This window comes from Cariama cristata, unplaced genomic scaffold, assembly GCF_000690535.1.
Source record: "Cariama cristata isolate BGI_N322 unplaced genomic scaffold, ASM69053v1 scaffold9633, whole genome shotgun sequence".
Lineage (NCBI taxonomy): Eukaryota > Metazoa > Chordata > Aves > Cariamiformes > Cariamidae > Cariama > Cariama cristata.
Window position 1 is genome coordinate 89,764 of NW_009607882.1, and position 17,650 is coordinate 107,413.

Sequence of the window (17,650 nt, forward strand, 5' to 3'; positions counted from 1 at the left end):
TAATTAATTTCTGAAGTTTACACATCTTCTTTAAGGAAGGTTATTCAATCAAACAAAGCAATGCCCACTGATACAGAGTCCACTGAAATGAACTGAAAATATCCTGGTGGCTGCTTCAAGCCTACTGGGAACTTAGAAGAGATCAGTTCAGCCACTGTAATGCTGGTGAACTGCCCAACTAGAATTAGTTGTCTTCCCTCCAGTCTACCAGATCATCGCTGTTTCTTTGCTTCTAACCAACCAACCTACAGGATCCGTGTATCATGGTCCATGGTCCCAGCATTATTTTCAGATTAATTTGCAGATTGACATGCTGTATTGCCAAAAGCAGGGATCGTAATGTCTTATCTCCTCTTCAGCATGACCTCTAAGACTACAGTCATGCTACACTGACATCAAGCCTATAGGTTCTAACTTGGCTGAACCTTAACAGCATTAACTGGAGCAAAACAAATGGCAACAAATCATTAGAAACATCTGTCCTTTGGTTTGCTTCTACTTTTCCACTGTCACCTCTTCTTTTCACTCACATTATGTTGCTTTAGAGCTTCTGTGCCTTCTAAGAAATATCTGTGCTACTTAATTTCAGTGACATATCTAAACATCATTAAGTTTACTAGAAGTAGACAGCTATGAGTTAAAAATGGAACAGGGATTAAAATAAGAAAATGTAATGAAAAGTGAGTATTTTAAGAGGCAAGTAACACCTTGGCGTATTGCTTTCATGCCTTGTGTTTCTAATGGACAGACTATGTCACAGGCAGGGTATTGGGAGTCTAAGACAAATTATCTCAGGAAACAGTTCACACTTCTTACTTAAAAGGTTCATTGCATTTCAGACAATTTTCCTGTAGGTACTACAACAAAAACTTCATATAATTTACAAATCAGGGATTAGGTCATGAGTGGACCATGTTTAAACAAAGGTTGGCATTTGTCCTGATGACAAGGTTGAATTTGTTCTCAAATTTCTGTGTAAATGCCACAACTCTTCAGGATGAGGGACTACCAGCTCTGTTGAGAGATGTACTAGAACAGACAAATACACAGTAAGCTCCTCACAACTCTCTGCCAATGAAAATCTCAATCGGAACTAGCCAGTGCCTGTTTTTCACGTTATCCCACAATCTTTCCTTGCCTGTTTGATCACTTGCCTAATCTCAGATAACTACAGAAACCATTATCTGCATTATCTTCTATTGATTAAACTGCCAATATGTCTGCAAAAGAGCTTGTTCACCAGTGTGTGAAGATGGTGTCATTAAAAATTTACATCAGATTGAAAAAAAGCGTGCAGTTTTTTTGACAAAAGTACCATCATCCCTAAAGAAAACTTTACTTTCAAAGGTTACATACAAATAAAAATAGTATCTAGATGCCACGCTTTCTAAAACGTCATAGTTCAAAGATACAGCTCCAGCAAAGCACCTTCCAGGAAAGGGAGGGACAGTAAGAAGAGGGAGAAGATGAAAAAAGAAAAAAAGGAAGAGTCTGCACTGCAGAACGATAGAAAATACTTAAGTACCTCACCCATATCTACGGCATAGAAAATCTGACAGAGATTGACAAATCAGACCTTCAAATTTCGTCATTAGTGGAGAAACTCAGTCATGGGAAACATTTTGCCTTCAGTTGTATGCCATCAAATAAAAATGCTGAACCACTAACACACAAAAATGCTACTATGTTTATTCAAAATAAATGTCTCATTCAAGTGAATACAGGCAGAATGCAAGACAGCGCAGTCAAACAGGTGAAAACTGAGTGAGTTTCCCCTCTCTCCTAGCAAAGGACAGTCTGAAAACTCAGAATATTAACTGACAAACAGGGATATGTCAGTGTAACAGAAACCTTGTGTACAGTCACGTGGAACTCTCACTCCGTGCCTCACCAAAGCTGTCAGAAACCAAAGCCCAGTGTTCAGCAGCTGGATTTGTTTGTCTGTGTGCAACATGGTACTAGGAATCGAAATCAAAAGGACGACTCTGGGTCCTAATCTTAGAGGATGAGCCAAGAGCTGATTGTAGCTGGAAACTATCATCAAAGATATGGAAGTGTTATGTCACACACTGTAAAACAACAACAAGAGGAACCAGTAAAATCCTCTGGTCTGAGCATTCGCATAGCACAGCCTACAGGCTTGGCACAAATTCATCATGCTTGCAAGAAAAAGTTCCCGTCTTGATTTTACAAGTCTAGTACTGGAGAACAGAACACTACCAGGAATAATCAATCCAGGGATTAATAATCCTCATCCGAAATGCACTGGCATTTCGCTGCTTTGAATGTGTCTTTCCTCAGATTTCACCCATTTAATTCTCTCACAGACAGACACCCTACTCTTATTTTCAGTCTGCTGGACTAGTGCCACTATCTTTAAGCAAACTTTTGTTCCTTAACTATGTACTTTTAGATGATGACCAGGCTCTATGCTTTAACCTTCAGCCAAAATACGATTCAGCTGTTTGAGCTCCCAAACTTCTTCACTACAAGGCACAAAGTAAAAAGCTTTAATTATTCCTGGTGGCTCTTCTCTAAAGCCTCTGTGATGTACAGTCCTGAGAAAACAGTCAGTCTTTCTGAAGGTATAGGGTCTACATTCCTGTTTAAGTCTATCCACTGCCATTTTAACAAGGTAGAAAAGAGGCAAAATACCTCTACTTCACAGAAAAGAGGTGCAAAGTAAGCTGATCTAACAGAGAGATGGCATTGCATGGAAAATGAGTTTAGTATTAGGCCCTCTTTCCCACTACATTTTGAATGTAGTTATTTGAAACTCTTCATACAAAAAGCCCTAAGGTACAGATAATGTGTATGACATTTTCCCACCCTGTTCCTTCACTTTACAGCATGACAGGAAAAAAATTATACTAAGATAAAGTAATATGGTCTGACGGCTCGATTTACTAATGCTCTATTCCTGCATAGTTGCTGGTATTTGTGGTAATGCTTCCACCTTTGGCAACTTCTGCAGTACAACTTTCCACACATAGCACCACAGGACAGAAGCTTGCTAATTCCTTTAAGCCTATAGCTTGTTTTATTAGTTTACCATTGTGTTTGTGGGCCACACACTGCTAAAACTGGAAAATGTCTTATCAAAGGTAGCATTTCCATTTCTGTGAAAAAAAATATTAAAAAGATCAACTGTGAACTGTATTATCACTATTAACAAGTTAGCCGCTATTTTTGATCTAACGCTGGAAAAAATGGTGCAAATTAACCGAGAAGTAGAACGTGCACTTTTGTATGTAAAACAAAAAAAGGTGATGCCAATTGCAGACTTCAAATACAAATTCTCATCTGCATTGTGATCTACACTTGATCATTCCAGCAAATATTTAACTGGGTTTAAATAGGCAATGGAACAGTATGCATGGGGGGAAATTCTTGCAAGATTATTTTACAGATACCAGAAAGGAGTAGATCTATCCAAAAGCCAAATGCAGTCCCCAGCTACAGTAGGTTACGTGGCCTGACACGCTAACTTTGATCTGAAGAGATCTAATTGTGCAGACTTAAGTGTATACATGCTTACAACACAAGCACACCACTACCAAGGTACTGTTCCAAAGAACTGTTCCAAATTCCAAAGCTTCCCATTTAATGCAAGAATTGTAGCTCCTTTATCACCTGACAGGTCACGGTCAGTAAGCCAGAATGCAGAGAGTTAAATTTTGGCCGGACACTAAACTCAAATACATTTGTCATGTAAATTGCCTACATATGAAAGAGCGACAAATCCTGCGTTAAACAGGTAGACTGGAAGTAAGACTGCAAGCTTTAGTTCTGATTTATTATATGTTAAATATTAATGAATTATTAAGAAACCATTCACGGAGGTTTAAACAACTCTACATCTTACATATTTCTAAAGCTCTACAAATGTATATTTAATAATAGATAATTAATTTATAACAACATTAAATCTAAATTAAATCCTCATTTCAAGCCATAAAAGAAACCCATTGGAGACTGTTGAGGTGTATCTGTTGCTCTACAATAAGGTCACTTCTTCATGGCAGAGTTTTATTTCTCCATCATATATTATTTGTGTAGCCAAACCAGTACAGACACACAACACAAGACTTATGTAGCCTGATGAGAAATAAAAGTGACGACCTCTGCAACAGGGCGGTGTGCTGTTTTCCATTCTAACAAACCGTTTTCAATTTGGAATTTCCTAATGCTTCTCATCTTTTAGCAGTGACCTATCAAGTTTGGCCTAATCACTTCTTATTTTTTCTGGTTATAGTTTCAGTAAAAATAATTTAGTCAGTTTTCTGAACAAAGAATTTTCTTATTTTAAATGTATTTGAAAATCTATTTTGCAACTTGTGGTAGCAAAGCAAGAAAAAAAAAAGCTTTCATTGAGAAGTCTCTGCAAAGAAATTTGGTTATGACCTGACAAAACTCAAGTGCTTGGTAAATACTGTGTTTAGTGAGTTCTGTATACAACACTCTCCATCAAACTGAGAGGCTTGCTGTTAAGGTGGAGCTGAACACATGCATGAAGCTCACCAAGCTGGACCTTGTACTCAGGCCACAGAGGAGCAGGACTTAATGAACACTTGGCATGAAGTTTGGGGATAACAGAGGTACTACGAAATTCATGATGTTATCCTGGGTACTAAGCAGACCAAATACAAGTCTCTGTACATTTCTGCAAAAAACCTGCTTGCTTGCTTTGTAAGACTGGGCTCGGCGCTTACAGTTCTTCAGAGCGCAGCAGCTGAAGAAGGTACAAGGGCTGGGACAAACCGAATGAGACAGTAAGGATTGCCACACCTATATCCACAAGGAGACATGCTAAGGCCACTTCCACAACCTCACCGTGGCATTTCTACTGTGTGCACCACTGTACGATCATGAATATTACCAAAACCCATCAAACACAGCTGCTGAGAATCTTGGCCTGTAAGTATCAACAATCTCAATATACTGCAAGAGTATTTCACTCCTATTCCACTCTTTGTATACCAAACTACTGGAAACATCAGACTTCTGGCCTTATTCTACCCTGTGCACTCTCAACATGATCCTCAAACTACTGGAGCCACAGAACGGATTTTAAAAAAGCACCTGCATGACAATTGTTTCTAGTTCTTTCACTCTTCCAACCTTAACAGTTTCTCTCTCTGCATAGTAGCAGATCCTACCAAATCCTTCCATACTATGAGACCACACCAGGCAACCTTGCTGAGTAAAGGAGATGAAGTAGAAACCCTCACAGACCCCAGACAAATCTTTCTGAACATGTTAGAGAACAGAAGTTTTAATACTATGAGAGGGGGTTTTTATCTGTGGTTAGATCTGTTCAGCAGAAAAGAAGGAAAATCCATCTAGCCCCTTTCCTAAGTAGATCAGTCTTACTAAGTGGGAGTGCTAAAAAGTGGGGGAGCTCAAGACATCACTGCAGTGACTTTCATTCATGTCACAGGGGTACTCAAAATGTATTCCCCCTAAAGCTCCAGGCAGTGAAATGCTGTTGTGACAATAAAAGTGCCCACAGCAAAGGTCTGTTTGAGAAGCAGTTCAGTAGCAGCCAGCTCTCACACAGAACAGGGATTTCTCTACCTGTCTGTCCTAAACAGATCAAGTGTAAGCTCTATCCAACCCACAGAGGCTGGATCAGAGACTACCTGTTTTTCTAGTCTTGATTCTTAAAAAATAAAAACAAATGTGTTTCTTCAACTGCTCTGTTCTGATACAGCATCAGAAAGCTCCACATTAAAAGTCTCTCAAGAGTAGCATCTTTTACCAATCAAGTAACGTAGTTTAGTTTGTACTCATAGATCCTATTTTTCCCCTCTTATTTTACAGAGATTCTCTTCCTCTTCTCCTCCAGAATGACTACAATTATTCTATACAAATACTGAGCATATGGAACGCTTTCCTCCAAGCAATGGAACAGAGTGCCATAAAAGCAATGAACATAAGCTGTTTATTGGAGGTGGTTTCCCTTCCCCATCATCTACTCAGAGCTGCTGTGAAATTCTATTGAAGTCATACTGTGCAGGGGTACAAAACAGCTATGAAAGGATTTGCCTGCATTACATAGGGCTTACTGTTAATTAGCTCTTGTACACACACGCAGTACATAAAAACCGCTTTTTTTGTTTAGGGACCGATGATTTGTTGAGAGAACGTCCTTTGTTGATATAAAGCTAGCATTAGGATTGTAATTTGAGTTAACATCTACGCATCATTTTATGTAACCACTTGACAACGGTGGTCCTGGCTAATTAGTTTCTGTTAGTTAAAAGGCAAATGTGAATGAAATTTTCTTAGGGCGTAAACAGAGAGAGGCATCAGCTTACTCAGACCAATAACATCAAGGTGCTAGATCTTTCCTGTCATATCCACCACATGCTTCCGATCACATCTTCAGATTTGCAATCTCTCACGCACCAGAAAACAGAAACTTCACTCCTCCTTTGATAAGCTAGCTCTTCTTAGTATTAAGCCGAATGCATCATAGGAAGGATGGACGCATTTAAAATTCATACTTCAAGTAAAAATTTTGTCCACAGCCTAGCTTCAATAACTGAGTTAGTCAAACTTTTCTGGTGGACTTGGGAGCAGGGGAGCGTAGAGGAACCAGCCTTTCGTGACTGCCTCGAGTAATTTTCCTAATGAACGGCAGAGTATTATTTTTACAGTTTTTCAATCTTCCTTTTAGGCAATGGTTATGCAAAACTTTGAAGCAGGCATACTCCTCTTTTTGCTCTTTGTTGCAGAGCTAACAAGTATGCTATTCCACGCAAAGAAACCACCAACTACAGTTGTCAGAAGGTATTGAAAGGAGGAATGTCATTCTAGTAAGGTGTCGGAAAGAAGGATGGCTAACTCCTTTGGGCACCCTGGGAAATCCCAGCCTCCATCTGCTTCCCATCTTTGCTTTCTAGGAAAGCAAAGTGATTTCTAGGAAAGACTGATACAGAAGGGGGAACCCAAACCGAAGCCTTACAGTAATAATCTAGTACCTACTCCCCCCACCCCCAGAAGGTTGAGAACAACAGGAAGAGCTACCAGCAGCTGAGAAAAGCCAGGACACAAGGCTCTTGTCTCCTCTCTGTTGCCTGGGCTGAGATTATCAGCATGGCACGGAAGGAAGGAGAGACAGGGAGAGAAAGAAGCAGTGATGCTAGTTACATGCCAGCTAAGGACTCCACCTTGCATAGAGAATTCTCTGCTAGCAAGGCCTGTCCCATTCCTTCAGGTCTCTGTGTCATCTGAGCAGCCCAAAGCGGTCAGCCAGAAAAACTGCTCAGCAAACTGACTCAGTGACTCATAGGAATTACAATCAGACAACATTGTGATAGGGACACTATGAATTAAACATGGTATAAATACGGAGTATGCCACAGGTGTGAGGAAAGGCTTTCCCTGCCATATGATTTCAGCTACAGTAAATCAAGAGCGACGACAATAACCAGAATTTGCAACTAACCACAAGCAGAAGAGGCACTCATTTCTCTTGTGACTTCTAAGTCCTTTACAGTTTGAACTTCTGGCAGTTAAGAATACAGTGAAAGTCTTGGTGAGGATAAACTGAACACATCGAAAATAAATGTGCGTCCTCATAGGGGGAAGAAAAAAAAAAAAGGCACATGAGATCCAACAAGTAACCTAACAGTCATTTGAAAAATCTATCAATCAGTCTAGAGGAAAAGGGCTAAAATAGCCCTTATACGTGGCACTGAGCCAGAAATGGGAAAAGAAAAGCGTTTCTTGCATCCTTTCAGACAGAATTCTGTTTAATCTAAATGTTTTAAAAAAACCCAAACACCTATGGCAGAAAGACCTGCAATGCCAAATGTAAGGATTTTTTTCCCACAAAATATAAGGGACCAAACATAAGCAGAAAACCTGAAGTTTCCCCTGTCATCTGGAAAACAAGCCATGTGATGCACGTCTGATTCATCTTTATTAAACACGACAGTAAGAATTCGTTTGCTATTTTACCAGACTCTTACAAAAGCCCTCAAGTCAATGGATCATGGCAAAATCAATTTGCAAACTGCAAAACTGGAAAGAAAAGCAACACTGGTATGAAAATGGAAATAGGCAAAGATGAGAAGTATCTTGTTTGTGATTAGAGCCCTGCTCTCACTTTAAGCTGCCTGAACAGCAGAGAACCCTGTCCTTCAACTCACTGCTAATTCCCATCAAAGGAAGAAATTCAAGTCAATGGATAAAATAATTAATAATCAATTTTACCCTTAAGGTCTGTAAGTCTAGGGAGGGCACTCAATTATCAAAAGGGACACGGAGAAGGTTCTATCTAAACCAAAACACATCCATTTTTGATTTACACCCCTATTGTAATAAAAAGTATCACTTTGCCAGTGCAGTTTTGCCCATTTTTAGCCCAAACAAAATGAACCTTTTTCACAAAGAAATTGCACAATTTCACTAATCTAATACATAGAAAGGTATGAAATGTCCTTCTTTGGCCTGAAAGTTAAAGAACACGTCCATACTGACATTTAAACACAGCGCAGTAATTTTCCTAAAATAAATTCAGCAAAGTTGGAAAAAAAAATATCCATCAGATCTAAAGGAAACATTTGAGGGTCTTCTCCCTCAGACTAAATGGAGCAGGAGATTATTCACTTGAGCAGAGTAAAACAACGGCTTTATTTTCCAGCCCCCTTGATAATTTGCTTTACTACCTTGACAGTAGATTCAAGGAGACACAATCTACAATTTACACAACACAAAAGCCAAAATAAGCATTGCCTGCTAACACGTGGCTTAAGTGTACCACTCTACTAGGCAATACTTTCTTTAGTGTTGTCCTGTTCGAGGTTCCACTCCTTTAATTCCACTTTTAAATAGAGAGCCCAATCTAACATCCACTGCGATTAACAGGAGTCTTTCTATCAAATTCAGTGGGTATTTGGCAGTACCTCCACAGACTTTACTACTATCTGAACATTTATCAATGCAAAAGTAAGTTTTGGAGTTACACCACTTGAATTAAACAGCAACCAAAGTCTGACTGGTGCTCGGGCTAACAGAGGAAGCTAGAGTGAGCAGCCTGTAATGCTGTAAGAGAGTTACACCGCAGCCAACAAATAGGCTTCCTAGTGTAAAACTCTTAATGTTCCCTCAAAAAGTGATTAAAAAGCCAACTGGTGAAATACATGTTATTTTTAAATTGGTTACTAAAGCAAAGAACTTCAGCATGGTCTTCATTCTCTGTAGTTTGGTAAGCCCCTTAAACTTAGGCAAATACATTTTATGTGTTTGTGCTTTGAGTAAAGATGACAAAATGGAGACGTTTAAAACTGATTGGTTGTTTTGGGCAACTCAGTTTGGATGAGGACAGCTGAAAATGAGTCCCCCACAGAAGTATCTCAAACTGGATATTCCAGATCAGAAAGATTAAAACAAAATATTGAAATACTGAAAAACTCTGTTGTCTTCTGTTACTTGTTCATTGGCCCATGAATTAAGTCAGAACTGATACTGATTTAATTAAACAAGCATACCATTTGATAGCATTTCAAGTCTAAACATACCCTCCTTCAACAGCCAGAAGTAGGAATATTCACATTAGGTATATAACTAGGAAGGAAAGGCAACCTTAAAATCTTTTTTTAAAGACCAGAAAAAAAAACAAAGTAAAATCCTTAATGAGGTGAAGTTGATTGGAATGATATATTTTTCATCCAGTCTTAGCTCAGGACAGTAATTCCAAAGTCTGGAAGTCATACTAACCAGTTTGAATTTAAAAATAAACAAACACAATGGTAATGAAGGTCTTTCATAAAAAAGATTGCAGAATATAACCAGAATGTTTTGGGAATCCTCCTACAATAATTTGTTTCGATTGTCATTACTGAAAAATAAAATTGCTGCAAGGTTATGATTTTTTTTTTTAAAAAACAAAAAAAATAATCATCACACGATAATGTTATGTGAACTAAGGAAGAAATTCAGTTTTGCTGAAACATTCCCTTTTTTCCCAGAGAAGTATGGAAGAAAAAGCTTCATTTGCTTTTAAGCTCCGTCTTAAACAAACAAAAAAAACCCAACAAATGGGAAAAAAGTAATTTAACCAGCGTTTTCACCATGTTTACTTCTAGTAAAATTTCAACACATGCACGTCTACAGAAAATTTTAAAATTGAATCTTATTGATTAAACCTAATAATAATTAAAAAAAGGCATTTCCTAATCAGCCTAAATGAGCAAGATATTTAATTGGCTTTCAAATGGAAAAGTAAATTTGGATGTTCAGAGGCATATCTTATGTAAGGACAAATTATATTCTCCCCATAATTTGCATTTCTGAACAAACTGGATAGTATAACTTTCCTATGGTAACCAGGAAAGGACCTTGTGTACAAAAATGGAAAAGTGGTGGATGTTACCTAGCATGTTGTGGTAAAGTGGACTGTCGTGTCCATGGATAGTAAATGCAGTCATGACTAGCGGGACCTCTACACCTGCAGGCAATTACAGAACAAAAGACGTCATTTGCCATTCACAAGGACATGCACACGCATGCACCCTTGTCCACACGTGGAGGATGGAAGACACACAGGGAACGATCACTCAGCAAGTACCTATCCATCAGGCCGATGCAGTCCTCAATACGTGGGCCTATGCACCTGCAGCAAATCCAAATTGAAAATAGGGAGAGAAAGAGAGAAATCTGTTATTTACAGATCCAAGAAGCAGGAACCCCCTTCTTTGTGCCACATTCTTAATTATAATTCTCAAGAGAGACCCAAATCACCACAAAATTATAGCTTGTGACAAAAACAAGTTTGCAATGGGAACAATAATAGCAACATAAACAGCACTCCAAGGTTGCACATATCTTAGCTCAAACAACACTTAAGGCAAGTTTCACCTGCATACGTGGGAGTCCTGACATTAGAGTTGCTTTTTCTGGATGTTGTCTGAATCATCAAACCAGTGATTACTACACAAAAACTGTTCATTTGCAAGACAAGACCTCCAGAAGCACAATGCAAAACTTTTCTTCTTTCTGTAATTGATGCAATTGTTCATTCTGTTCTAAGCTCCTAGCTAGGGCGACTGCAGAAATATTTTGGAAGCTGACTATACTTTTATCAGGGAAGCTCAAGGATGAACATCCAACATCAAAAGCCAGAGCAAAATGGTGTCCACTGCTTCAGGCACTTTATTCTGCTTTCCTTAGATGCTGCCAAAAGTCCTCCACCAACAAAATCAACAGGTGCTCACCCAAGACAATGGAAATGCAAGGAATCACTTTATGCAGCACCACTAAAGCACAACCATGGGGAAAGAGCCTGTTTGCAAAACATGGATATTTGTGGATTTTCCTTGCCCTCTTGAAGAGTAGTAAGCGAAATGATGGTCTAGGTCCTCTGCATTCAAATGGCAAGTCAATTACACATTTACAATTACAACTCAGAGACAGATACGAGACGTTAAGCTTTGAGGGCTTAAGACAACCTGGCACCATTTACTGCTGAATGCCCAGCTAGTCCCTCTGTAGCCACGAGGAATATCTAGCTCTCAGCATTTTAAGGAAACCAAACCATTTATTTCAACTCCAAGAAGATCCCAGAGCCTTTTTATTAACAGGCTCTTTGGCTGCACATCTACTGCAGGAGTCAGTGATACAACGCATCAACAGCCTGAAATTCACTTCTGTTGAGGCATTTTAAATTTAAGGTATGATCACCAACTCTTTTTAAAGTCTCCTGCTTTCACAATTTGGCTTTGATAGAGGGATACGCATGTCAAAAATCTGAAAGAGTTCAAATGTGTTCCCATGAGATCTTCTTTCCACTTCACCATCAATTGCCACTCATCAGCTTTTGCTGTATTTAAATTAGGTATCACTCTTCCATTATAAATTCCGTGAACTCAATTTCCTCTTACCTGCCCATCAGGGAGAACAGAATGATAGTGAACCTTACCTCTTGTTTGTTTACTTGAATTTTTATTTTTACATAAAAACTGTGACATGCAAACAGAAATTGTTAGGATTTCCTCAATAACGGTTTCCTTCAGCAAATGAACAGACATAAAAAGGATTCATTAAATACCCAGGTGGCCAGGTAACGCATAAACAGAAATGGTAGATTTAAATACAATTCAAAAACTTAACAGAGAGAACTCTTGATGGGTGCTTTTTGAAATTTCAGGGCTTCAGAACTTCAAAATTCAGGACTGTCTGAATTCTACCCAGTACCAAACATATCCAACATTTCCCCCTTTCACAGCATTCTCAGCAATTTGCAGAAAACCAATTCAGTAACGGAGGAGGCCAAAAAAAAGTTGTTCAGATCTTCCATTTCCTAGCATGTCAAGAGAAGCTGAGCTCAGATTCCTGCTATAAGTAAAAAGAAGGCCCTCTTCAAATTAGAGATCTGAGAGTCCATTACTAGTTCAGATAAATGACAGACTAACACAAAAAGCCTATTGTCTTGGAGTCATTTCACATCTGTACATTTATTCTCTCAGACTTCTGGAGAATAGAACTTGAATCCAAGAAGAGAGAACTGTTTGGACCTCACCCACTCCAAGCTGAAATACCATTGATTTTTACTTAAATCTGTAATCTTTTTCAGTGGATTTCCCAGCCCTAAACAGAAAACTCTGTCCAGGTGCAATTGCCATTACTCCTAGTCATATTGAACAGTTTCCTACTCTCAGACTGGCTGTCCTGATTACATGCAGTGAAGTACAATACTGTGTCAGTAACAGCAATATCTATTAACAAGTTGTTTTGCACCACCAAGTCGTCAATTATTTTTCCTCTGGAAGTAAATTCCTTGGTTTCAGGCTTTTTGACACATGTAAGTACAAGCATGACACAATTGTACATCACACCATACTCCATTCAGCCCCAGGGTTCCTTCTTCTGCTTGGAGTCTGGGTGATAATTTCATTTCCAAGTTCACTCTGTAAAATGAACTGGTTAACTAATACATGCCAATTTATTAATGACATATTCAGTATCTTACAACAGTCCAACAGCTTATACAGAAAATTACGCTTGGAGCTCATCCTAGCTTTACAGATAATCACCCTCTGAAAGAAAATGACAAGTTAAAACAGTTTTGAAGATTGGAGTAACAACTGTTTTTTCCTGAAACAATCCTTTTTCCCACTCTGTCACAAATATGGCCTTTCATCAATTTTCCTTAAGATTGAGAAGTGGGGTATTAACTATTCACAGATGTGGAGTAGCAAAGGCACTTCTAGTCAGATGAATTCTCAAAACTCTTTGTCATTGGAAACAAAAACTGATTATACAGTGGCATAAATGGATTAACTCTGGGCAGGAGAAAACCTTAGCTGTGGCGATGACCTGGTCATCCAACTATTCCTATGGATAAAGCAAGGCAACTCAAAATCAGGGGGTTATTTAGCCAACGGGAAGTGCATCAAAACTCTCTGTCATTGGAAACAAACAAAACTGATTATACAGTGGCATAAATGGATTAACTCCGGGCAGGAGAAAACCTTAGCTGTGGCGATGACCTGGTCATCCAACTATTCCTATGGATAAAGCAAGGCAACTCAAAATCAGGGGGTTATTTAGCCAACGGGAAGTGCATTGATAGTGATAGTAAGAAAGTTGAACTGGGGCAGGGGGTAGAAGGAAATTTTGCATCGACAAAACAGTAACAGTTTCTTATTCAGAGTTTGTGGCCATTGAATTTGTGTTATCGTTTCATCTGGAATTCATAATATCTTCCTAAAAATACACCTAAGCTTTCGGGGTAAGACAGTACTTCTGCCTTCAAATCCCTTCTGAACCACACACGTGTTGATAAGGCTCCCATGACTTCTCTGGTCTCAGCTTAGAAGGTAAATAAAGTTTTGGTGAAGAGTAATACACTTCCTTCAAAAAGATGGGTGAGAAAATGCCTTCCTATGATGAGGGGTGGTGTCCAGTGAGATCTCCTACTTGTGTCTTGCCCAGTAAGGAAGCAGACTGTCAAATGCTGTTACATAATTAGTATTTTATTTCTGTGAAATTGTTCCATTTTGGCTAGCTCTGCAAGAAGAGGTGCCAAACGCTTTCTGACTCTCTTGAATTAAATGGGATAGCTGTCCCACTTTGATCTGCTCCAAATTGGCTTCAAGTAGCTGATGTTTATCATGGGGATGCAAGGCCAAGAGCACAGTTGTTGCACCCAAGGAAGTCACTCCTTGATAGTTCTCTTGGTCAATGTAAGATCATTAACAGGGCACCTATTAACAGGAGCAGCCATTATACTTGAATAAGGGAGAACGGTGTTATCAAGTATCACGCTCTAGGGTGTAATGCAATCATCTGCAAGTGCCACGACCAAACTGCGGCAAAACGCTCACAGGAAACAGAGGTGGGACAGATGTCTTCCTTGGTGATAACAACAGGTGGGGATGACTAGAAACAAGGTATGAGAACTAACAACCCATTTTAGCAAGCAGCCTGATTCAAAGAGAGCAGCACTGCAGGAATGAGACAGTACCACACTGGGAACACTGCTCTGCAACAGCTCAACACTTTTTGACAAGTATCCAAGCTGTACTGCGAGGGCATCAGTTTTATTCCAGCAATTGATCTGACAGCGAGGAGAACAGACACGCTAGATGAAGTAAAATTACAGTCTCCCTGTACCATGAAGTTGTAAGCCAAATATGTGTTCCCTCCACAACCTATTTCACTGAAGGATCCTGACTGAGGGGAATTTGAATATTAATTTCTAAAGGAAGGGCACGAAACTTGAGAATTCAGTATTGAAGGAGAAAAGGACAGAGAGCAACTGATTTCCCTTCTCTCTGTGGGCATATTCAGCCCCTCACGATGTTGGCAAGACAACGGACAACCCATAAATCCCAAACACCTTGGGCAATCAGTAACAGTTTCATTAACTTAATCACATGTCAGAAAGTCTTTAGGAACACTACAAAAGAATACCCATGCTTACGTAAATTTGGGGGGTGGTGGGGTGTTGTTTTCACGAGGCGTAACAAAATACCTAAGAATAGACACACTAACTCTTTAACAAGAGGATGAAGATTTCTACAAAGAGTACTTGACTCATGGCAAAGGAATAGCTCTTCGTCTGGGAGACAGCTACACCTTTGCATATGTAACCTGGGTGAGCCTTTTACTAGTGGTAGTTTGTAATTTCTCGGGGGATTGGCACACAATGTTAAATGAGACGTTATTTTACCTAATTGGCTGCAGAAAATAAAAAGAAGAAAAAACGGAAAGTTCAAGGATTAAATGACAACGTAACTTAGCATAAAGAAACCCTGTGCCACCAAAGGTTGCCAATGAATACCAGCAAGTTCAGTTACAACTGCGTAATGCCCTTCCTGTTTGTTTATGAACTAGAAAGTCAGATTTTCATCACAAGGCATAAAAGCCTCCCTTCTTGATCCCATTCTATCCAGGGAGATTAAAACAACCAACCAACCACTTGCAAAATACGTGAAGAAGCGGAAAGGCATGGAAAACATTCTGCTCCATTCCTGGTTGGAGAGAAACACAGTTGTGCCATGGAGATTAGCAATAATTAGATCAGTTAGACCTCACAAAAAAAGAGGAGGCAATGGGAAGAAGTGTCACATCCTGGTCTTCCGAGAGGCCAGCAGAGCTGCAAGGCACTTCTTATGCAGGGTGGACAATAAATCTAATATCCATAGCTAGGCTTGTCAGATTCGATCAGGATTGGCACTTCCACCATTATTAAAGCCAGGATCAGAGCTCCTGAAGTGAGCTCATCTTTTCATATTGTTTCTTCTTACACTCTTCCTCCACAGTAGCGGCATTTTTCTTATTGTATAACTGATTTAAAGGGTCTGAGGTGGAAGACAAATCTGAAACAGATCCTGGCTGTGTCTCTGTGATCTCACTTTCATTTCCCTAATGGCTCTATTGTAATTAGATTTGCAAAACCAGCAAAAGGTCTCATTTTGAATGGTAACAGCTGCTGACACTAAGATTACATTGAATAATTTACTGGTTTAATTTTAGCTGCTAAACAATAAGAGTCCTTTGTTGAAGATTATTTCACTGGCCAAAGTTTTCCCTCTTCTTCCCCTGGCTGCCTCTCCCTTTCTTTGCATGCTGGACACCACCAACCATCTCATCGAAAAGACATTTATAAAACTTATGTGGCCCAAGCAAAACAATAGTTGTATATGTGACTACTATTATTTTGTTGCACAGATTCTTAATTCCGGCTCAGATATATGGGCTCTGTATTTCCAGATGTAACAAGTGATTTTCGGCACTCAGACAGGACTTGAGAAATTGATGCTCAGCCTCAGGTCTCCTGTACAAAGTCTGGTTTTAGACAAACCCTTTGCATCAGTCCCCATGTGAAAGACAGAGCAGTAACACTTTTGTCTCACAGTAGTGCTGCTGGGTTAGCTCACCAACACCAACGAGCAGAGATGAAAATTCTGTCAACGAGTAAATACTAAAAATAGTAGTAATTTTACAGGTCTACACCTAAGTGTCGATGGCAGCATTTGCAACAAACCAGTGGTAGCTAGAATGAAAGCTAAGAGCATTGCTGTGAAAAGTTGTTCTCTGTGGTTTTGAAAAGGGGTGTAGAGTTTTTTTCTGATAAGCTGCTGGACATTCATGACTAGAACCTGAATGTCACGAGAGACCAGAAAAAATCAAAGGTTACATTACTGCTGCAAACATTCTGTTTTCAGGAGTGGGATAAGTGCTTTACCAAGCCAAACTGTATGTAAATCATCATGTACTCTAAACAGTAAATAGGATGGCTCACTTAACAGAATTTGCACTTACCCTTGGGTGCAGTTTGGATGACACGGATGGCACTCACGATCCTCATCAGCGTATTTGAAAATGAAGCTGTTGGCCCCCTGTAAGCCATCAGGGCATTTTTCCACACAATTTGGACCATCCTTAAAATGGAAACACTTTGTGCAGTGGTCAGGTCCCTGGAGAGAGTAGAAGAAAGAAATGCAGTGCGCTTAAGTTACTCTGTCTTCTCCTGCTGCCCTAGAATTGCAGGTCCTAGATTGACAGCACACTCAGCAATAACCATAGCAGCACTTCTTTCCCAATGAAGAGTGAATTAGCTGTACGGTTCCAGTCTCTTAAGGAACAGCAGATGTGCGCATCCTGATGCTTTTGGCCATAAACTTATTCTGTAGAGTGCAAGACTAAATTCCAGCTTCTAAACGAGTTTCTCAATATTATTGGTGTGCTTAACACAGTGGACTTCATGCCTACTTTAACTGTGAGAAATCTCCCGCGACATTGTTCAATACAGAACCACCTTTGCAAAGCAACTGCAATGGCGGCTCAGTGGGATCCCTTAACTCTGCGCTCCAGAATTATTTTCCACACTGCATTCTCCCTGTGGTATCTGGACACAAGAATACTGAAGAACTAAAAGGCCTCCTTCTTAATACATATATAGACTAGACTATTATGAACTACAAACCAACTCTACTGGATGATGCAAAAGTAAAGTTTTAAAGCTGTGATAAGCCGGTGTATAACCAAATCTGGTGTTCAGGTCGGGCACTGGTCTGGGATTTTATGTCCCTGAGCCCTGCTACAAATCCAAATTTCCCTCATGGATTGAACACTTGAAACATTAGCTTCTTGCTTTATGGTTGTATTGCAGAAAACACAGTATTCCAACAGA

At 39.5% G+C, this 17,650-nt stretch overlaps 1 protein-coding gene across 1 annotated transcript in view; it reads right to left on the minus strand.

Moving 5' to 3' along the window:
* The window catches only part of ERBB4 (v-erb-b2 avian erythroblastic leukemia viral oncogene homolog 4), a gene marked incomplete at both ends in the record, with an annotated part of 112,172 nt that overhangs the window by 37,828 nt on the left and 56,694 nt on the right, over positions 1-17,650 (minus strand). Inside the window, 2 exons of the mRNA XM_009696912.1 lie at positions 10,385-10,459; positions 16,780-16,934. Coding sequence (XP_009695214.1) covers positions 10,385-10,459; positions 16,780-16,934 — 230 coding nt within the window. The remainder of the gene's footprint in view (positions 1-10,384; positions 10,460-16,779; positions 16,935-17,650) is intronic.